General features: G+C 37.5%; 1 protein-coding gene across 1 annotated transcript in view; it reads right to left on the bottom strand.

The window, feature by feature from the left end:
- UTRN (utrophin) overlaps positions 1 to 23457 on the bottom strand; it is a 374661-nt gene that overhangs the window by 38946 nt on the left and 312258 nt on the right. Inside the window, exons 59-62 of the mRNA XM_027888221.1 lie at positions 21070 to 21131; positions 19971 to 20045; positions 13055 to 13256; positions 7597 to 7682 (exon numbers count right to left, since the gene is read on the bottom strand). Of these exons, the coding sequence (XP_027744022.1) occupies positions 7597 to 7682; positions 13055 to 13256; positions 19971 to 20045; positions 21070 to 21131 (425 nt within the window). The remainder of the gene's footprint in view (positions 1 to 7596; positions 7683 to 13054; positions 13257 to 19970; positions 20046 to 21069; positions 21132 to 23457) is intronic.

The following is a 23457-nucleotide window of genomic DNA, read 5'->3' as shown; positions in this document are numbered from 1 at the left end:
CTGCAGCTCGAGCTTTTAATGTTTTTATTATAGTTATGGTGACATGGTCACAGTCCCATTTACAGGCACTTACCCTAATCTAATCTTGGTAACTTGGAGTATGTTTTCTTGATTTGTAACCATACAAATGAGAGAAATAGGGCCAAAAGAATGAAATTATACAGCTTCTTATGGCACATGGTGGACAGGAAGGTGATTTCAGGCAGCCAGCACAGCTTCACCAGTAAAAAGTCCTGCCTGGCCTTCTATGATAGAGTAACTACATTAGTGGACAAGGGGAGGGCTACAGATATCATCTCTCTGGACTTCTGTAAGGCCTTTGACATGGTTGCCCACAACATCCTTCTCTCTCAACTGGAGAGAGATGGATTTGGTGAGTGGATAAGGAATTGGTTGGATGGTCACATCCAGAGATTAGTGGTCAACTGTTCAGAGTCCTGATAGGCATCACTGACATGTGGTGTCCCTCAGGAGTCTGTATGAGGACTAGTGTTATTTAATATTTTCATCAATGACACAGACAAAGGGATCGAGTGTACCCTCAGCAAGTCTGGAGATGACACCAAGCTGAGTGGTGCAGTTGAAGGACACAGGTGCATCCAAAAGGACAGGATATCATCCAGAGAGACCTGGACAAGCTTGAGAAGTGGGCCCAAGGGTATCTCATGAAGTACAAGGCCGAGTGCAAGGTGCTGTACCTTGGTCTGGGCAACCCCCAGGATCAGTACAGGCTGGGGGATGAAGGGACTGACAGCAGCTCTGCTAAGAAGAACTTGGGGGTGCTGGCGGATGAAAAGCTGGACATCTGCCGACAAGGTATGCTTGCAGCCCAAAAAGTCAAGCATGTCCTGGGTTGCATCAGAAGAAGCACAGCCAATAGGCTGAGGGAGGTGATTTTGCACGCTCTGCTCTGGTGAGACCCTGTCTGGAGGGCTGACTCCAGCTCTAGGGTCCTCAGCACAGGGAAGACATGAAGCTGCTAGAGCAGGTCCAGAGGAGGGCCACAAAACTGATCATAGGAGAGATATTCCACCCCTCTGAAGAAAGGCTGAGAGTTGTTCAGACCGAAGAAGACTTCAGAGAGGCCTTATTGCAGCTTTTCAGTACTCAAAGGGGGCTTAAAAGAAAGCTGGAGACAAACCTGTTAGCAGGGCCTGTTGCAACAGGACAAGGGGTAATGGTTTTTAACTAAATGATTTAAACTAGTTATAAGGAAGAAATTTTTTACAATGAGGGTGGTGAAACACTGGAACAGGTTGCCAAGAGAGATGGTAGATGTTCTGTCCCTGGGAACATTCACAGACAGGTTGGACAGGGCTCTGAGTAACCTGATCTAGTTGAAGACGACCCTGCTAATTGCAAGGGGGTTGGTCTAGATGACCTTTAAAGGTCCCTTCCAAACCAAACTATTTTACATTTCTATGAAGCATGAAATAATATTTCAGAAATCCATATCTTATGCTAAAATTTATGTCATCCTTCAGTTGGCTGGGGACAAGAGCACATTTGCTTTGAAGAGAGACTAGAAGTTACCAAAAGTCACAACTGGTCATGCGAAATAGCTTAAAGCAAGAGCAGCAGGCAGTAAGACAACTCAAGCTTAACAATAATCACATTTTCTTCCTGGATAACCATGTCTGCTTCCATGTCCTTTCCCTTTACTGATTTCATTTTCCTAAGGTAGGTGTCAAGCCCTGTAGTATAAATTGATGAACTGGGATGATGGTAACGGCAGAAAAAATGGATGCTGAAAGGGATCGAGAAAATTGTTCCAGTTACAGGCACTGGGAAGGAAGATACTGCTTGTAGCTACAGTCACAGTTAAAGACTGAATTTAACAGGCAGGCCTGTCTGCAGTACAGATATTATTTCTCAAGTGTTTTCTTAACATATTTCTTAGATTGGACAATTTTAATTGTTGAAGTGCTTAGCTAAAATTTTTAATATGTTTCTGCCAATAATTTTGCTCTGTACATTAACATTTATTCACAAGGTTCATCTTTCCTGAAAATATCTTATATTCTGAGTTTATCTAAGAAATATTTTTAAATTCTGTGAGTGGTACAAATTACAGAAGAAATGGAATTAAATTCTTCTGTTTATTCCAGTTGGCTTTTACATTCTCCTTTGGCACTCAGTGGCTGGCTTGAATTAAAACTTCAAGTAATCTTAAAAGAAAAAAAAATCCATTTATACTATTCCCCTACTTTTTCAGGTACTTTTTCATTCCCACTAGAACAACCATTAATAGATTAGAAATAAACGAAGTTTGAAAATTCAGTCTGACTGCACTTCTGATTGAGAAAAAGACAAGCTTTTTTCAGAAACACTCAAGAGTAACTCTTATTACACTGCGTAAATTGTTTTGTCCTTCACTTAGAGCAACTGTCAAGTTTTGTCAGCGTGCTTCATATAGTGTAGTCATATGTTATTTCTTCTCAAAGGAGGTGGAAGCACAAGAAAGGATCTTCACAAAATAAAAATGCAGATGACTGAAATAATTTTTAAAGTTTGTCATATTTTTCTCACCCCTTTCTTGCCTAGTCAAACAGCAGCTATAGCATCTTCACAACTCAGAGCTGAATAAAAAAACAACCACAGACAACAGTGGTGACAGAATTAGTACTGCCCAGCTGCAGGCTCGTATTGGCAATCCCTGATCCTGGCTAGCTTCTTCAGCTTTGGTTGGCATAGTTTTTCAATTTCTAAGAGTCTGCTTAAAAAAACTGATAGCATAAAAAAAAAATAAAAGGAACAAAGGAAAAGTCTGTCTTATTCTGTTTGCAGCTGTCTACATGGAAACAGGCACTACAAGAAGAACAAGTCATTAACTGCTGGAGCTGGGAGGCACATGAAGTAATTTCCTAAGCCCTAAAACTTCAGTTGATTATGGAGCTGGTAAATAGAGGAAAAACTGTGGGACATGAGAGGTAATAGGCAGAGTGAATAGCTAGGAGGAAACCAGCAAATACCTTTGAAGAACTCAAACTCCTCCAAAACACTCCACTTGAGTTTTATTTGTTTCTTAACACCAGCAGTGCCGTAATCAAATGCAAGGGTATGGATGGTATCCTCTTTTTCCAATGCCCTCATTGCCTTCAGTGTGGCACACAGGAGGAGAAGCTCCTAAACTAAAGTTATAGAAAGTGAGAATGCTCTTGCTATCTGGCCTACCTGACTACTTCAAATAACCCATGCCTGGAGAAGGGGGTATAGCAAGAGCAACTCAAGTGGCAAATGTATTGGAGAAGAGCCTGTTTCAGCTCTGACAGGGACCACCTGGACAACATACCTGCATCAGTGGGAAAGGGGACCCCATACATCACCCACCAGCAATGTCAAAAGCCATAAACTCTTGTAAATGGAGTTTGCTAACATGCACATAAACATTAAATGAGTTTCAACATAAAATACATTGATATTAAGGTTAAACTATATGAGGGACTCTATCAAAGACAGGAAGAATGATTGAGAGAGCAGAGAAATGATTATTCAGACTTGAGTCATATGAAAAAAAAAACAAACTAGGAAAAAAGAAGATCAGCTAATCTTAAATAAATTTAGCCTTTACTGTTTTGAGAATGACAGCAGTGGGACTCAAACTGCAACTTAGAAAGACAGCTTGGAAAAATGTACTAAATGATTGATATAGAGAGGGATACTTGAAAATGTTGTAAAGTTTATTAATTCCTACCAAAATGATAACAGGATAGTAGAAAGATGTCCACAACATATATGTTATGTTGAATTGTCACAAACAAAATGTACATTCTAATTTCTTTTTTTTTAACTACCAAGTTCCAAATGGTTTGAAAATTACCAAGATAAACACAGCAGTTAAAAATTCCCACCACATTCCAAGGATGTTGTACATCATTTGAAAATCAAAATGCTTTGCAGATGAAATTTCTCAAGCAGCCCTTCTTTTTCATCTCAAGTCATACAGTTTTTTGTTCATTAATAATTTAATGAATTATTAATTTGATTTGGCTCATATGACCCAAAATCTACAAACCCACACACTACAGTTTTTTTTCTGTTTCTGCTGCCAGTTTGGACTTTTGATATTAAAAATGAGTCTAAGTAAGAGTGAAATGCACACAAATGCATTCTGATGTAGCTCACAAGTGACCCTTCTGGTCAGAAGGGAAAGAAGAGCATAACAGGGATACAGCCAGACCAAGGCACTGGCCTCAACAACAGAGAAGAAGCCCTAGACTACTTGCCCTACAAAATTAGATGTGAAACAGCTTACAACAACTGAACTACTTTTGCAGGTCCATTTTTATTCTCAGGAACACCCAGGCATGTGCTTAAAATTAAGCATGTCCTAAATTTCCAAGAATAGGCATTCTTTAATTGCAGTTTTAGTAATTGGGACTTTTAATTAAAGATCCATTCTCATGTCAACCCTGAAGTCTAGAATCCTAAAAAAGTAGCTTAATTAAATTAAAAAAAAAAAAATCTCAGAAATTTCCCTGGTAAATCATTTTTTTTTAAAATGCGTCCAGTGAAAAGATTCTACCTGCATTGGAAATGAACATACAAAGTTCTTATTTTTGATGAAAATAAATGTAACTGAGGGTGGCTGTTAAAACAAAAAAAAAACAAAACAAAAAAAAAAAAGAAAAAAAGAAAAAAAGAATTACATTAGAGCAAGAAAAAAGAACAAAAGTTTGATTTTTGAAAAAAAGTAAAAGAGAAGGATGAAAGTCAATCGTACTGGTAAACTGAAGTTATTGTCCCCTGCCAGTTTATTATATTATTTAATTAACCTCTACTGGTTTCATCTGGGGTAGAGTTAACTTTCTTCACAGCGTCTAGTATGGGCCTGTGTTTTGGATTTGTGCTGAACAAAGGGTTGATAATATAGAGATGTTTTTGTTATTGCCGAGCACAGCTTACACGGAGCCAAGGCCTTTTTTGCTTTTTGTACTGCTACACTGGCAAGGAAGTAGCAAGAAGACAGAGTTGGGACAGGTGACCCAAAGGGATATTCCAGACCATATGATATCATGCTCAGTCTATGAAGTGGAGGGAAGAAGCGAAGGAACATTTGGAGTGATGGTCTTTGTCTTCTGAAGTAACAGGTACACGTGATGGGGCCCTGCCCTCCCCAAAATGGTTGAACACCTGCCCACCCATGAGAAACAGTGAATGAATTCCTTGCCTTGCTTTGCTTGTGTGCACAGCTTTTGCTTTCCCTATTAAACTGTCTTTACTCAACCCATGAATTTTCCAGCTTTTACCCTTCCAGTTCTCTCCCTGATCCTGCTGGTGGAGGAGTGAGTGAGTGGCTGCGTGGGGCTTGGTTGCTGGCTGGGATTAAACCGTGACAAAATCAAACGTCTCAACAGTCCTGAAATTATGCCTCAAAAGTCTGGCCTCTAGGAAGTCTGAACACTTGAGCAGACATTCTGCTCAACAGTTTTACAATAGAGTGAAGAGTTCATTTAAAAGTTTTTTCAAAACAACGAAGTTGCCTATTTTACTACCAAGTACTCTAAGCTTCTCTAACGCTACAACATTCAAGGCACAATCTGTGCTCTGCTAAGGGCTCCAACTACAACCATATGATGACTGTCACTCAGAGGAGCCTGGAACTCCAATGCTTCCTAAATGATTAGAAGAAACATAGCCAAAAGGAGAAGCAAGTGTCAGGAGTTGGTCTGAGAAAGAGAAAAATCAGACGGCACCCATGTTTGGAGGTCCTGCTCTTTCTTCCAAGTCACTGACTTTCTTGAAAATACTTAGGATTTCCATCACAGTTTTCACTTAAGTATCTGAAAGCTCAGTAGGTAAAACAAGATTTCTCTCAAAAAGAGATGATTAGAAGGGTGTGACAAAAATCAAAAGAAGCAAAGGAGCTCACACTAAAGATTAAGTTTTGGCACAAAGCTGGTGCCAGAGGACCCCAAAACACTGACTGCAAAGCCACTGCAAGTCAAGAACCAATCCTAACACTGTTACTTCCTTCCCTCTTTAGCAAAATTTCTTTCAGATTTAAGAAGTTTTCTGGTGACAATTTCAAGATTCATAAGGACAATAAAGCTGAAAAATAATCAAAGCTCCTGATCACAGGAGTTACAAAAAAAACCCTGATGCATTATTGGACTAATATTCTCTGTTTAAGAACCCAAGCAACTACTTTAATTTCAGATGTATTTCAGGTTGAAGTTATGATCATTTGGTACAAAAGTCTTCTGAGACTTATTCTGTACTAAATTTTTTAGGACTTTTCACAGCATTATTCAGAAAAAAAATTCCATGCTTTTAGCACAGACGATGTAAAATCTGTAGCCACAATCAGCTGCCACGTTTATTTTACTACTAAACACAAAGCAATAACAGAAAAATTAATCACACCTAGTAATTTCTTTGTTCTACTTCAGTGCCTGCATTCGGTAACTGTAAACATACTAATGTATTACCAATAGCAATTTAATGTGAGTTTATTCTCAGGTTTTGGAGTTTTTTAAAACCATCTTTTGAAAAGGTTATCAGTTTGTTATCCACAACCTGACTCCTGTACTTTAGGAAGGCTTTTTCTTTCACACTAAATGGTAGATTACTCCCTAAATTGTCACTACTGAACAAAGGTATGTCCATCAACCTTCTCCAGTTATGGAATAATTCACATATATGTCAAATGACATAAGGAAACTAAAAAACCCAAAGCCTCAATATGCCATTCAAATGTCAAAATATGTCCCAATGCATTAGACACGTACTTTTGCTCAACATTAATAACAAAGATTATAAGATTGCCTACAAGTGCTCTTAAGGAATGCAGAAATTTTTGCAGAGCTCCAAAGGTACATGGAGCAAATTCAGTCTCTATAAATTTTTCATGTGTTTCCAAAATGAGTCAAGGAAGTACCGCAAAGAACAGCAATTTTAAGATGAATGTGCATGATATGTAAATATCCATCACCTAGGATGCTCCAATATAATGCTTCATCTTTTTTCTATATTTGTCAGGGGAGTTTGCCACAAAGTTACTCAATTCTCTTCTGCTCCTGAAATTATTTTTGTGAAGTATTTTTATATTACTTAGTATTTCTGAAGCTTGTGAGATTACTTAAAGCAGCATAATTTAAACTTTCATTGTGCATTTCTGGCAAAAAGCACATATAGTGGAAAACAATTTTCAGAGTTCAGATAATCTTTCTCATAGACTATTAAATACAACTGCTGGATTTTGATGTATTTCCTTGCTTTATCAGCCATAGCAATCTGATGCAATCAGCATTGACTTGCTTGATTTTTTTCCTAAACTAAACATATAAACACACAAGAGAGAGAACAGATTCGGTCAAATATAACATTTCATTAGCTTTCACACAGCTATATTCTCCTTTTCTGCAGTACTGTGACTTATGATGAGCAGAATTGACATCAATACTTTCCAGTCAAGATATAAATACTACTTTCTCCATTGTCACTGATGATAATGAAAACAATACTATTTTACTTACACACAAGAAAACTGCCTTGTACAGGCATGAAAAACACTTCAAATTTTGCTACAATATGTTTTTTCATTGTACATGATTTAATTATACAAAGTATTTTGTAAAACAAATTCTTCCTTACATCTGTACTTCTCTTCCAGAAGGCCCTTAGAAAGAGACATCAAGCCAATTTTCAGGGACTGCACTCGAATTTTTCCAGTTCGGCCACTGAAATTATAAAGAGAAGACCATTTAACACAGTTTAATTTTATTTCACGCCAATTCAAGTTCATTAAAAATATGAAGACATTGGTAACTTCTACTTCAAATATACTTCAAATCTCAAAAAAAAAAAAAAAAAAAAAGAAAAGAAATTAACACTACAAATCACATTAAGAATTGTTCCCTTAGAAAAGCTCAGCTTGCCTCCTAAGCAGTTTACACATATTATTCCAAAGGACCAAACGATTAGCTCTGTAAAGCTCTCTATGTGATTCAATAATGTGATACACACAGGAAAAATACATGAGCACACAGCAGGAAAGCTATTACTCAGTGTGAAACAAAAGGACTACAAAATAAAACCAAGTTTTCATATCACAGTAATTCATTCTCTTTTTTCCCTAATTTTTTTCTTTTATGTTTAAAATGCTCTAACATACATGTAATATCAGGACATAAATAGGCAACCACGCACACTAATTCAATGACGCGGAGCTGTTGTTGTTTCTAAGCCATGTAATTTCAGGTTCATCTTGTTCAACATGAAAAAAAATACATCCAAACTGAAAAAGTAACTTGAGAACAGGTAAGTGGGTATCAAAGTGAGTAATGTTAAGCCTGCAAGACAAACACCGTTCAAACACATTCTAAAGCAAAAAACCCGGGTTACATGGAAAAGGACAATTTTAAAGTTCAAAATATCAGTGCAGAAACATATTCTTATGAATTATTTCTTCTTTCAAAAACCAAAAACCATGATAAAATTTGTCTTCAAATCAGATGTGGCAAAAAGAATTCATAATAATAGTAGTCAAATTGTATATATTGCACACGTAAGATTAGCTGGCTCCCTAACCAGCAAGTAAGATAACACTAAATTTAATATCACCTCAAACATTACTTTGGTTCTTTCTGTCACATGGAAGTGATATATATGTTAATTACTTTGGGATTGGTTGTTACATATCTCTTTTTATCTTAACCATTCAACATATGGCCTGCTGTCTGATTTACTTCACAAATGTTGTGCTGAATACAAAAATATTAATTTATTCCTGGATTCTTGAAAAATTAGCTAAGCAACGTACAAATATTAATGCATTTTTCTTTGCAATCATCACCTAATCTAGTAAGACTAGACAGCATTATCTTCTTAATTCCACAAGTTGGAGCAGAGGTACAGAAAAATTACTGCCAAATGAATCAAAAACACCCATTACTTTTAATACCTAGTTGGAAAATCAGGACCCAATTTTCCAGACTGTTATAAAAGTGCCATCTATTTTATATATTCAAGCTTACCTTAAAATTACCTCTATCAATCACAGACACTACATCATTCTGGCACACCTTACCATCTAAATGGTTCATTTTACACCTTGATAAAGGTGTTTTCCCATTCTTTGCTGTGTAGGGTTGTCTGTGTTTTAACCTTATAATCATTAAAAAAAAAAAGCTGAACATTCATTTGGATTTGATTTAACTCAGGACTGATTATATAATTTGTTTATTAAAGACAGAAGCTCAGAAAAACTTTGCAGCTGAAAGATCAGGGCTTTTAGCTCTCCACATCAGATATGCAGAGGCTTCAAGCTTCTCCTGATTTCAGCAGATCACTGTAGGATCTGTGAGAAACTTTCTTCACACAAAAAGCATTTTCTCAAAAAATTATATAAATAGTTACAAAGTCTGTAGTATTTTTTAAAGATTAAGGATCACTGAAAAATCAACAGAAAACAAAATTAGAATATGAAGTCCAGAGGGACCCTATGTCACTGGGGGAAGAGGGACAATAGCATAAAAACATCAGGTGTTACCAGGGAAAACTAGAGAATGAAGATGAGCCCACTGCAGTTCAGACTTCTCTTGTCAAAGAGCTCTCAAGCCTGGACAACACTGACACTCAACTAAGCCCATATCTACATAGCCCAGCAACAGAAGGCAGCCTGTTAGATCAGTGAAGGTCCTCACAGGTGCCTCTTCTTCATCACCCACACTTTCCTGCCCTACAGACAGCCATTTCCTTCCCAAAGTCTTCTTACTGCTATCACAGCCTGCTAAAGCTTTTCTCACTGAGTACTCCATGAATCAAAACAGCTATCATCAACTCAGGGGATGCAATTGGAGTGCATGCAGAAAACTTCCATCAGCTACTGTCAAAACCAGGGCATAAAGCTAAGGCTGACTGAGCAGGTATCTCATCTTTCTCATTCCTCACAAGTTCAGATTTTACTGAAATGAACACGCTGATAAGGCCTGGGTTATTAACTCAGCCTGGTGTTAGAGTCTGCCAGGTGTATCAGAGCAACAATAAATAATAAAGTTGTAGTTCTTCAGGGATAGATTGGGCCATAGAGAATGATCATGAAAGACAGCTTTGATCATATGGAAAATGTTGACATAGATACCATAGACAGCCTTCCTAGACTAATGTGCCAAAGAAATTCAATTTAAAAGAAGGTATTATCAAAAGTATCCTAACATGAAAAAAAAGCAACAACATAAAAACCAAAACAACCAAAAAACAAGAAAATTTAAAAGTTGAGATACAGGAAGTCAGATAAACATTGTAATACATTAAAAACAGTGCACGTAGAAGTTTCTTTATGGGTAATTCTCATTAAAATGAGTCATTGCCCAGAATTGCCCAGTACATATAGAAAAATCTCATTTCTAGGGATGTTGAGTTATTCCATTAGTACTGAAAGGTATCAGTCTTTTTTATAGAAATGACGTCTGGAGATTTTAGCAAATTCGATAGTATATAGTCCAAAAGAATAACCAGCAGCTATTGCTTTTGGATGCTATAAACACAGGCCTAGTCAAATGATTTTATAGAGCAAACAATTAAAACAATTTCCTTACAGCGCTCATTGTAAATATGTAAGACACTTATCTTTAAGCGTATTTACAAACAAAATAAAAAATCTCTGGACTAGACAAAACAAAGAACTTAAAGTTTGGAATTTGTTTATTAGGGCAGATGTTGATGTCTGGAACAACTTCTGAGTCCTTGAAGAAGTAAAAGGGCCAAAAGGCTTAAGGGTCAAAGACATCTGCAGATCAAGTCTGGAAAACTACTCAGTTTGTTATTAATCTGTGAATACGTAATTAAATCTCAGGTTAACAGCATGCAACTAACAGATGCCTTTTGTAGGCAGTTTAACAATTTGAAACACTGTATATGTGTAGCACCCATGCAATAAAAAATGGAAATACCAAGACAGAAACCAGCTCTTTCCTGAAGGTCAATTTAAAAAACAAAGCCAAAAAATCCAGCATAAATTTGGTGCCTGGATTTTTAGCATTTTTTTTTTCATCCTGGAGTGAATTTGAAAGGGGAACAAGGAAACACACTGTAAAAAGTAATTTTCTCTCAGTAAACCTTCATCCTCCATTTTTCAAAGTTTGAATGAAGATTAAAGTAATTCATCAGCTCAAAGAATTATCTACATTAAGTTTTTAACATAATAATCAAGGGAAAATGGGAGAAAAAGGAAATGTTATTGAAGGAAAGGTTTTCTGCTTATTAGGTGCATTTTAAATATGAACAGACTAAACAACTGACTTCTAACTGAAGTTATGAAGCAAAGGCAATCGATTTGTGGTCAGTCTGAAAAAAAACAACCCCAATCAGTAACCGTAAAAAATTCTGTGACACTATTAAATCTCTTATTCTAAACTGTCAATAACATTTAAGTCAAGCAGATCTGCTCTATTTGCAAGTGATATATCAGTCACAATACAGAACCCTACAAAATAAAAATAATTGCAGGAAGAACTCCCAGTTATTTCTTGATGGACTTTCCAATTTTTCATCAGTAATGACAAGGAGTCTGACTAACAGAAATGTCACAATATTTAACAGCAATATTCAAATGCCAAAGCATAAGTAGTCAGCATATAAAATGATAAATGGTTCTACGTACTCTGTTCCCTCCTTCCCTCTCCCCTAAACCCAAAATAAAGCAAAATATAAAACAAAAACAAACAAACAAAAAAAAAATAGAAGAAATGGTGTGTAATCCTCTGAGGGGAAAAAAAGCAAAAAGCTATGAATGTGGCACTGATTAACTGAGCGAACACAGTGAAGATAATGCATAAATCTACAAGTAACAGCTCTCTTTTGCAAAGCCAGGTATAAGAATTTTTATTACTATTCAAGAAATACTTTTACTCTTTTCATCTTCAAATAGGGAGAAGGGAAATAAATTTTGTAACCGACCTCATGGGGCTTAGAAATTCTGATTTGTAATTCTGTGTATAACTCCAAACTAAAGCACACATTCAACTAGACACACTGAAGCGACCACACCATGCACTGCACTACTGCATTAGCTCCAGAGTAGTCCTGAAATGCCTTTGCTGAAGGAATGTAAAAAGACATTATAGGGCATGGAGGAGCTGATAGAAATCATGTCTGTTCCCAGGTTTTACTACAGACCAGAGATGAGGATAGTGAATGCCATTAATAACTAATAATTCTAATATCTAGAAAAATGAGGAACAAACTCGTGACTCAAAAGCACAACTAAATAAAAGCATACTGCTTGTAGGTCATGTAGGCTGACATAGCACAGGGCAGGGTACAAGTTCTTACTGTAAGCATTCCAAAACATTCTTGAGGAAAACTCACAGTCCCCTGGGGAAATACATGTTTGTCGCCAGGATGAGGGCAGGTAGACTACATAACACCAGCCCTCAGAATTCACACATAGCAGGAGCTGCACCTGCTGAAAGTGAGCAAGGACACTGCTGACCCTCCGGAATCAGACAGGCTTTAGTGCTGAGGTCAGAAAAACCTCCACTCCACAGAGGACTGAGGATAGGGAGCTCAGCCAGCATTATGGTGTGCAAATAATTAAGTGTAAAACAAACAACAAAACTGTCGATACTTGTGGCAGAAATAGAATCTGGTATGAATGGCAAACAATCTGGGAAATCTGGAACGTTTATAGCAGGAACACAGTTAAAGCAGTGTATCTAGCTGTCTACTCATGTATACATTTCTTGAAAACCTGTCAAAGTTTTTCTGGTAGTATAAAAGCAGTGTACCTTTTGTTCAGCGTATCTGAGCAGGATGGCATAAGAAACATCTCATTGCAAACAACTGTACTTTTTCACTATCAAGTCAAAAATATCAAAATACATAACTTTTTATGAAATAACTTTTTAAGGCTTTATCATTTTTTTATTATTATGAGCACTTGCTCAAGAAAGTAACTCAGAAAACACTCCTATACAACACTCCTATAAGCCTAGCATTTTTGACAAGTCATATGTGCAAAAATTACCAATTTTGTCTCCATGATGCATACTTTGTTAATACTATATTAAATTCATGGGGTACACACTGTGACTAAAACCTTTTTACTTACCTATCATACACGTTGAGTAGCCAGTTAAGACACATGTCTACACAGAGTGGAACATTCACCATATCTTTGTGTTTCTCTTCAAGTCCACTGTAGATAGCAGTAAGACAGCTGATCACATCCTGTACACCAATCAGCTGGTCATTTTGACTTAACTTCTGCTGTTTGAAAACTTCACTTGTTGTGTTCAGGTCCAATAGGTCCACTAACAGCAGGTGATTAAAAAACCCAAAAAATAAGAAAAAGAAAAAAAAAGAAAAAAGGTGTGAATATAGAAGCCTGAGCATAGCATTGACAATACTCGTTCATGTGCATTGTAGCAAACACTGCAGAAAATTAGCTAACTAGCTTTCGCTTAGTAACATTAGAGTGACAAGCCATTCTCTGTGACTAGTCAACAGCATTTAGTGCTATATATTTAAAAATAGAATAAGAACACCATAATGACACTGCACATCTCACAACAGCATTAAAATAGCTGCTGAAGTAGTCTATGTAATTAGAATATCCTTGTTTGAGATGCACACAGAGTACATTAGGTTTACACGATTCTTCACATTGACCATAAAGCAGAATCCCATAAAATGACTCTCAGTTTTGATTAAATTTAAAGCTAAGCAAATCCTCAGGTAGCAATGTTCTCTTAAATGCACTAACAAGGTACTGAGGCCTGATTAACTGAACAGCAGTTGCCAAATTAGGGCTTAAAAGAAAGCAGGGAGAGGGACACAGGGAGATTATTTATTGTAGTTTTCCAGAACACTAAATAGTATGATTTCACAAAAAACATTTTGATCTCCTTTATTACAGGATTCTTTGTATCAGCAGTTGGTGATGCTATGGATATCTTACAGGTTAAAAGGATTTTGCTGCAAAACCACCCAAATTTCATTGTGAAAATCTGGGGCTTGTATGGTGAAAATAAAAACTATTCTTTTGAGACTCCTTTTGCAAAAGGAAGTGGAAGAGAGCAAACATATATGGCATAATTCTCAGTGACTTTTTTTTATAGAAGCAAGTACTTCAGTAAGAAAATTAGTTGCAATGTATTAGCATGCTTGATGCAGTATAAACAACATGAAGTATATTTCAAGCTCATACTGAGCAGTTTCTGAAGAGTCATTGACACATTTGCACTATAAATGCCATCTTTCAAAGGAAAGAAACCCAACATGACAGTTTTGTTGTGAATTGCTCTACACCAATAGTCATAGAACAAACAGAATCACAAAATTACTAGGATTAAAAGGGATCTTAAGCAGCACCTAGTTCCAACCCCCCTGCCATGGGCAGGGATGAGAACCACTAGACCAGGTTACTCAAAGCCCCATCCAACAAGGCGTTGAACAGTTCCAGGGACGGAGCATTTACAACTTCTCTGGGCAACCTGTTCCAGGGCCTCACCACCTTCTGTCATCTAATTTAAATGTCTCCTCTCTTAGTTTAAAACCGCTCTCTCTTGTCCTATCACTACCTGTTCTCTTTTTTATAAGCCCCCTTTAAGGTACTGGAAGGCTGCTAAAAGTCTCCCTGGAGCCTTCTCTCTCCAGCTGAACCACTTCAGCTCTCTCAGTCTGTCCTCATAGGAGAGGCACTCCATCTCCCAGTCATCTTCAAGGCCCTCCTCTGGACCCACCCCAACAAGTCCACATCTTTCTTGTGCTGAGAACAGTACTCTAAGTGTGGTATCACAAGAGCAGAGCAGAGTGGGATAATAACAGTGTTAAATAAGAACCCTAGAAGGGCAGTCCATGTAAATCAGGTAAGTCTTGCTTGGGATGGAAAACAAGTAGGTACTTCACCATAAAATGAGAAGCAGTACCTCACAGCCCTTGCTTTTCCTCCCCTGCACTAATATTGGTACATTCTCTTCTAACTTTACAGCACCAGATTTACAGGGGGTTTACATTTGTTTGCTTTTAATTTTCTTTTTTGTTTGTTTGTTTGAGGTTTTCTTAAGCCCATCTCTCGGGCTTGCAAACAAATGCCAGTCATGTATTTATCAAAGAGGCAGACTGGTAATTGCAGCAAAACACCTTGCCACTAGTGTGACCTGAGGTACATGAAGTATTTCGCAGTACGCTCACTACAGCATAATCTTCTACAGCAGCTGGAAATACACTGGAAAAGGCATATTTAAAAACAAAACAAGTCTACGCACAGGTCAAAAGGTAACCTTGACGACTTTTTGGAGCAGTGGAGGGAGTAGGGTGAAACCAAGTGCAAAACTATAATCTGCTATCTAATCACATAAATACTCAGCTCAGGAGATAGCCACTTTTCAGGTTTTTTCATTCATGACCTATACAGGGGGGAAGAAAAAACCCAGAATTTTTGCAGCCAGTTTGCTGGGTTTGGTTTTGTTTCTGGAAGGTACTTAATGGTTGGCTGAAAGCTTCACAAACAGACTCCCAGCATCCAAAAGCTGCCCTTTTTAAAGCCAGAATAAACTTGGAAAGCTTTGGAATGCCAGAAAGTTGTAGCCTTTGGGTTTGGCTTAACACAACCATCCTTGCCCTGAGAACAGCAGTCCAACAGACACTAAGCCTGCTATCTTCTCATCTTGATCTGCTGGCATTAAGGTCTCACATTCACATTTCTGCCAAAGTATTCCAGAGGGAGTTGGGAAAGGAATTTTCAGTATTCTTGCACTAAAAAAGAAAACTCTGCTGCTATACTAATGCAAATTAAGCTAAAGTTACACTTTTGGATGACACCACCCATGGAAAACAACCAGAGGAAGTTACTTCCATCCCTGTTTACTTCAGCAATCACCTGGCTAAATAAACTTTGGGTACAGGCAGTTATCCTGTCACGCCACTTCTGGCATGACGCCCACACTGTTTTCAGTGCATTTGTGCAGTACCATTCTGCAACTGCTGAAATGTGCTGAATGACCAGTCCTGCTTTTAACCAACAAATGGGCACAAGGACCATTTCTTTCCTTTCTGCAGCAAGGAGATCTTCCCATAGAAAAACTATTAACAGAAACCATATAATTCAGCACTGTTAAAGCAGATGTGACTGATTCAGCAGCAAGTAACTATATGCAGCTGCTAATGGCAAACTTGAGGCTGCTGTAATCCCACGGAAAATAGTCAGGCACTACTACTGTGGTGTTCTTGTATTAAAAAGATCTTGTAAACGATAGCAGAAATGTAAATTTCCTGCAAAGAGACTGCACTGAGGGAAATGCTCACAGCTCTCGCTTTTAGTCCCATGTGCCTAAATGTTCCGTTTCTTCAACTTGTCTGGTTGATATTCCTATTAGCATTCTTAAATTTTAAATCACCTAGAGGAACTCAGCGACAGAATTCTGAATATACGTGGTGATTTTGTTCCTTTTTTGCCTTTCAGTAAAACACTTCAGTATCTGGGGCACTATAATTTCTTGAAAATGAGCTAAAGTATGCTGGACAATAAAATATTGTAGTCAGGATCTGGTGCTGCATAGCTGCCCAGTACAACTGCAACACAGGACCCTCTCTGGCCCCATTCTTCTGCTACAGTGGGAAAGCACTGTCAGTAAATCTGCCCCACATAATCAGAGACAGAGAGGCTAAGGATTTATTCTTTTCAACTCACAACCTTCTTATATACCTGCACAATGCAGGTACATGCACACGTATGTCTCTGCAGGAGACCTGCCAAAAAACAAGATGAAACATAACTCTACTTTCCTATTTCAAAAAGAGAATGAGGAAAATGGGAGTAAACAACTTCATCAGAAACATGGGGTTTTGACACTTACCCAGAAGACAGATATGGCCTTAGCAAAGTTTTCTAAAGTACAGTTCTCAAACTAGAAACTCCTGAACCTGTTTGTATAGCACTAACACTGCATTATCAGTCCCCACTGCAAAGTCAATATCTATCAGGTGCCAGTAGGACTGTGCACCCAGTTCCAGCTGTGACCTTGAAGTTCCCACCAAAAAGGCCTTTGTCATTATACACACACACACTGTGGCTGTGACAGCAATTTGTCGTATTTTACAGTGATCTCCATTTGTGGTGATTTGTTTTGACATTTTCTTTGCCTTAGTAAGTAAGCCTTTCTGAAGCATTCTGCATCCAAACACCTTTAAAAGGCATCCACAGATAAAAATACAAGAAATACAATGGACAACTAAAGTAACTCAGACTAAAGAAAGAATAGCAGTGGCACAGAAGATTACTCTTTCCCTCCCTCAAAACAAAACCACTAACAAATAAAAGTCAAGAAATTCTAGATAGTGCTGAACCAGTCTCCTCTTCTTAGAGAGGAGGTGCTAGCACATGCTGCTTTTTTGCTATCTCAGCCATTTATGGGACAGAATCAGGCTAAGAATCATTGCAGTCAAAGGGAATTTGACATATTCTCTAGCAAGAACTTATCAGTTATGTGAACAATGACAAAAGGAACAGCACCAATTATATTTTTGAAGGTGGTCTTAAAGTTGTGCCAGATCATTATGAGTTCCTGTTCAGAAAGAGAAAATTCCACTAGCATTAAGCTTTGTGGATAATCTGCAATGTCTTCCTTAAAAACCCACAATATTGTGTTTTCACAAATTACATCAATCCTTTGTCAGGTATGGGTGTATAATAAAGACAAAGTATTTTTAGCTGTTGTCTCTTCCCACAAAGCATAGAGATGAAGCAAACAAACAGTTTCATAGATAAGGCAGATTGGATCCGTAGAAATGAGAAATTTTACTCCCGGTTCTTTCAAACTGGCATATTCTCTTTACTTATTCCTACTTCCTTCTGTCCTCTTCTTCCACCTCCCTTCCCTGAAACTCGAGACGATAGAAAGGCACTTCTGAAAACTGTGAAGTAGGAGAGCTACCCATGGAACTTACCACAGAAATGGATATATTTTTTAGTAAAAGAGCAGAAAGTATGGCCCTCTTCAAAGCCTATGGAAGTAATGAAAGTGAAGTCTGGTCTATAAAGGTCACTAGACAATCTGTATGCCTGTCAGAAATAAGCAGCGTGATTAGCATCTGTCATGTTCCATCTGTTTTTTCACACTTTTCCCTGAGGAGCAGCATACACAAGGAGAATTTTAGCTTGCTTTCTGATTTCCTGCTTTGCTTTTTGTTTTCAGGTACATGCTGATGAATACTTTATACTCTGTACATTGATAAGTGGAAAGCTCATAATGGACTTTAGTCTTGCTGGGAGATGAATCTATGGTTTTGAATGGGACCACATCTCTTGCACAAAGAAGTGTAGGCTATGCCAAAGGAAAAGTTTTTCTTTCAAAACCAGCAGACAATTTTTCAAAGGACAGGTTCTGTTTTTTCCCAGGTGTAAAACCTTGAATCTAAGATCTTGAACTTGATTAGAAATTCTGGGAGAAGCCAGAACAGCATATGAAGAAGAGGTGAGAGGTACTCATAAGAGCCTGTGCTGTACACAGATACACTCTAGTTTTCTGGAGTAGCCAGTTATCATCTTAGGCACAGCTTCATTTAGTATGACACACATCTGAAGATCAGCCTGCTGTCCTCTAGGCAGTAAAGGAAACTAATCACCTGGAGGTTGGGTAAGGACCCCTCTTTGTGCAACTCCTTTCTTGCTTGCACCTTTAGGATGGCTTTGCACTTCTTCTGTTCCTACTCATACTGCAGTACCGTACACCCTTCAGGGCTGAAAAGTCCTTCCACAGCAAGGATTCCTAACTTACAACAAGAAAATTTGCTAATGTCTTTCAACATCCTTATACCCTCTGTTGCCAAGACCTTCCAAAAGGTCTAAAATCTGCAATCTTCACACTCATTCACATCCCACATAACCTTCAAAAATTTTCCAGTTTCCTTTTGCTTTTTCTACTTCACCCTATTTTCCTACTGGTAGATGTGTGTTCTTATGTATTTGCTTTTCCATTCATAGTCTTAATAATATTTAAAATTCAGTTTGCTTTGCACAGGAGACTCAGAAAGAGCAGGGAACCTCAGTGTAATATGTTATGTGACTTGGAGAAGTTCCAAGTCCAAAGACCAGCAGATCTCCTGACCTACCACTTCTGAGGCTGCTAAACTTTGAATGAACATGGTAGTCACGCAACTTGCTGGTGAATTAAAAACATAGTTGTGATATAATATGAAATGCTTTTTTAAATATCTAGCAAATATAGAACAGAAAATTGGAGATACAAATGTCAACTTTGGAAATGAAGTCACTGAGACTACTCAGTAGACACCTATACTTTCTTACTGACAAAATATATGTGCACTTTGGAGTGCACTGTGGCTGAATTATTAGATTGCTTGGGAACAGGAACAAATGTCAATAGGTTTGGGCAGAATATCCAATGAGCATACTAAATGCATTGTTATTTCCCATTTAAATTTAAGATCGTTACCCATATTGCACATGCATATATACACATACTATTATTGCTGTTAATAATAGTAGTTTATTCTGTCCTAGTAGCTTTTTGTGATTAAAACGAACAACAATACCAACTACACAGATCTGTATCCTTTTCCTTCGCAATTTGGGCAGCCTGAACATCTCTTTAATTGAAGTTCACACAGCATGGAATGGAACTCTCTAAAATATAATAAAATACCTGAGTTTATGTCACAGGTCAGGACTTTAGCTCATTCCACATCAGTTTGTACCAACTTGTATCAGGAACAGTATGAAATACTCAAGAGGTCCAAAATCTATTTCCCTATCACTTCTCAAAGCATTCTTAGTGGGCATACCATTTCAACTTACCTGCTGTAACTCTTTCTTTACTAACTTATTTCATTTACTTGCAATAATGACACCTCCTATTGGCAATTCTTTCTGCCATTTTATTGATTGACAATGTGCCAGGGATGAAATCTTGTCCACTGCTAAACATTAATGTTGTTAAACTGAAGACGACCCTCCCTCCTCCAAGTACTGTAGAGAAACAATTTGTCCCAAAGGCCAAACTCACAGCACAGTGCCTTCTGCAGTCTCCGGATTTTGATGGCTGTACGGTAGGCAGAGAATCGTACGTTGTTCAAGTCAGCTGAAACAGCAGAACAGAAATATGAGAGGCCCTAAATATAGAGTCCATAATGTTCGTTTACGTATAAATCTTCATATTTTAGAAGAAGTCTGTTATCCCTTATCTGCAATGAATTAATAGGATATATCAGAGCAAATTAAAAAAACAGACGAGTTGGGATCCCAGTCCAATTCACCTGCAGGGAAAGCCTCCTGACTCTCATAGTCCAGGACCTTAAGAGATTGGCACCCCAGAATTCCTAGAAACACAGGCTTGAAACAAGCTAGAAACACTAGCTTGGCACATGTAATACATATACATACGATAGAGTTCCACAAACATTTTATGCACTGGTTCATAGTTTCCAGACAACTGCTCGAATACAGTATGTTTTGCAAATAATTTACAACTCCATCAGATAACATACAGGAAACGGGGGGCAGCAAATGTCACAGTAACAGAAAAAAAGGGTTTTTTTAAGCCACAATTTCTATGCCATTACTTTGTAAGCAGTGCTTCAAAAGGGACAGTCAGATAGCTGTAAGCTCTATTTTAGAAACTGGTACAGTAACTTTTTTTCCCTCAATTAACAGTATTTTTAGCCTTTCTCTCCTTAGAATGGGAGATTTCACAGTAAATGCTCATGCTATCAGGGCACACTGAACTGTATCATAATACAGTTTAGCCTTTACTGAAAGCATAGCTCCTCTAATTTATTACAAAATTTAGTTCCTTGCAGACCAGCATCCTGGTTTGAACATGCAGGCAGCCTATATCACTGGACAATTCCTTTTGAAGATAAAAGAAAAGAAACTAGGTACTGCCTTAAAGTATACAGAGCATATTGTTCAGAATTAGTATTAGCAAAAGAAAATACACATGACATGACCAAGGCACCAGGTTTCATGCAGACCGTGTCTCACTGCAAAGCAGGAAATGCTGTTACACACAATTCGTGGTAACTCAAACATGGTCATTATACAAATGCAGTTTTTACTCATGGAATAAAAATCACATAATATTTTATTTTAAGAAATGCACTCACCTAAGGACTGGAACAGATCAGTCATTTTAGGATGATCCCAACAAGTTGTCTGTGTCTCATGACTAAAAAGGAACAAAGTAATCAGTTTCAGGAAACACATACGCACTCACAAAGAATAAAAACCTGAAGATATTCTGATTTTCTGCATTTAAGTGGCAAGAAATCCCTTGGCACTAATTAAAATGCATGATCCGTGCCATTCAGCTCCTTGATTTTCTAATAAGAAAATTAGACAGGCAATAGCCCACCCATATTAATAATATTTTCTTTTGATTCTAACTGTGACTATATCAGTTGAACTCTGATTCTGCAGGTAAGAAGTAAGATAATAAGGTAAAATGCAAAAATTTCCCGAGGCTATAAAAACAACAAATATACTTGCAAAACCAATTAGAAATTAAAAAGTATTGAGATTTTATTTCAATCTTCATTGCATATCTGAGCACATGTACCAGAACACATACATATCAAAACAATGGTTTTAAGCTTCACCTGTATGTATTATCAAATCATTCAGGTTGCAGAGGAGTTTTTAAATCATGGGAGTCAAATGGAAAGCCTAATCACTGTCTCACAGCTTATCAATAAATATCTTCATTTATGGGGTGTGCTCTACACTACTGTTCACAGAACAGAGATGCAGTAGGCAGTATCCCTTTACCTACTGTTTAGTGTTGCTGTTTCAATTTATCAAGGTTTCAAGCATGCAGCCATAGGGATCCAAACATGTATTATGTCCACTGAAATTTCCAGTTCCCTTCTGTGAGTCACATTTTACTTGTATTTATCAACATCAGCTGCTGGAATGATTGTGCATTTTTATTCACAAAGGATTAGATTTGAATTAGATTTGCAAGATAATTAATCAGAGAAGTCATGTTAAAAAGATCATAGAATTACCTTTAAGAGAATGTCATGTATTTCACCTTTGTTTTCATTTTCAATTGTTAATGTGCACACTTTTTTTTCCACGTAAAGGGAGGAGTTGTTATAAATAACAACTTTAAATGCCATTAAATGTAGTGAACCGTATTATCATTTGGTTTATATAAGTGGCTGTACCTCAGTTGATGCTCAGTAATTTATCATCAGTGTTTATTTTTTAATTGAGAAACCAACCAAGAATGAACCGTTTTATGCTGGTACAAAAAAATGGGATAGAAGGTCTTTGCTCTGAAGAGCTGCAGGGACAGGACAGGTATCATCACGGGGAGACAGACTCCTAACAAAGGAAGTGCTGAGGGCCCTTCTTTACATTACTCTCTGAGGTTCTCTAGTGGAAAGTGCATGAAATAGGTCTTTGCACAGGGGATATGATCTTTATTTTACAGCCCATGCACCAGTGTGACCCTTCCAGCTTTGGGTTTAGCCTAAGTCTTCAGAGGCAGCTTCTCCCTGTCATCAGGCTTCACACCATGCCATGGATCTCGTTTGTCCATCTGGCATCATCACAACTTTGTGAAGAGTATTTCATGGAAGTTCATAGACAAAATTATGTATTTCCTATTGATACAGTAAGTAAAAAAAATCTTCTTTTCCTTCTTTGTGATTATTCCTTAGTGGTTAACTGAAAGGAAGGAGAAGCCCTGCATATGATTATATTTTAAAAAGAGAGATTTATACAACAATCAAAACAACTTCTGCTAGACCTTGACTGACTTTGAAATGCTTTAGCAAACACTCTCCAATTCAGATGAACATTAAAGAACATCTTTACATCTGAACACATTTTTCCTGAACAGAAACTTTTATTTGATTTCAGTTTGATATCATCATCACATGAATTGCATTCATGTTTCATATTTCAAATGAGGTGGTCAAGGCTCTGATATACCGAACTTCAAAGCTAATATATGCCAGTACCTAAATCAGTGGGTTTGCACTTTCTAGACAGACACTTTTAAAACAGCACTATGTTTATCCTTGTCCCGAAAAGTCATTTCAAAAACAAGTTGCTTGACAATCATTTTCCTGGAAAAGGCACACCAATAAATCATCATGAAGCCAACAACAAGAAAGGGATGTATCTAGGTTTGGTGCTTTGCCAAGGTAAAGGCAATTGACTCTGCAGCATTCTCAAATACCCTAGTGCCAAAGGACTATAGTATAATAGAAAGAAGAACATATACAGCTTCAGTAAATAGGAACAGAAAATATAATGTTTCATACGGATCAACTTATTAAATAACCTTAAAAGTACTCCTGAAACTGACAGATGTCTCCACTATCATGTTAAGTGGGATGCCATAATTATCATGTTGCCAATTAGGATTGATTTCTGTTGACAAAACCCATTGCAACTGCCCACAGAAATGGATCCAATATGCAGTCAATTTAATAAAGCTTGTTTTAAGGACATTGTTTCAACCAAACTTTCCTAAGAACTCC

This window comes from Empidonax traillii, unplaced genomic scaffold (assembly GCF_003031625.1).
Source record: "Empidonax traillii isolate 1590-97213 ecotype Southwest subspecies unplaced genomic scaffold, ASM303162v1 scaffold235:size1242204, whole genome shotgun sequence".
NCBI lineage: Eukaryota > Metazoa > Chordata > Aves > Passeriformes > Tyrannidae > Empidonax > Empidonax traillii.
This window is presented reverse-complemented; position numbering and strand designations above follow the sequence as displayed.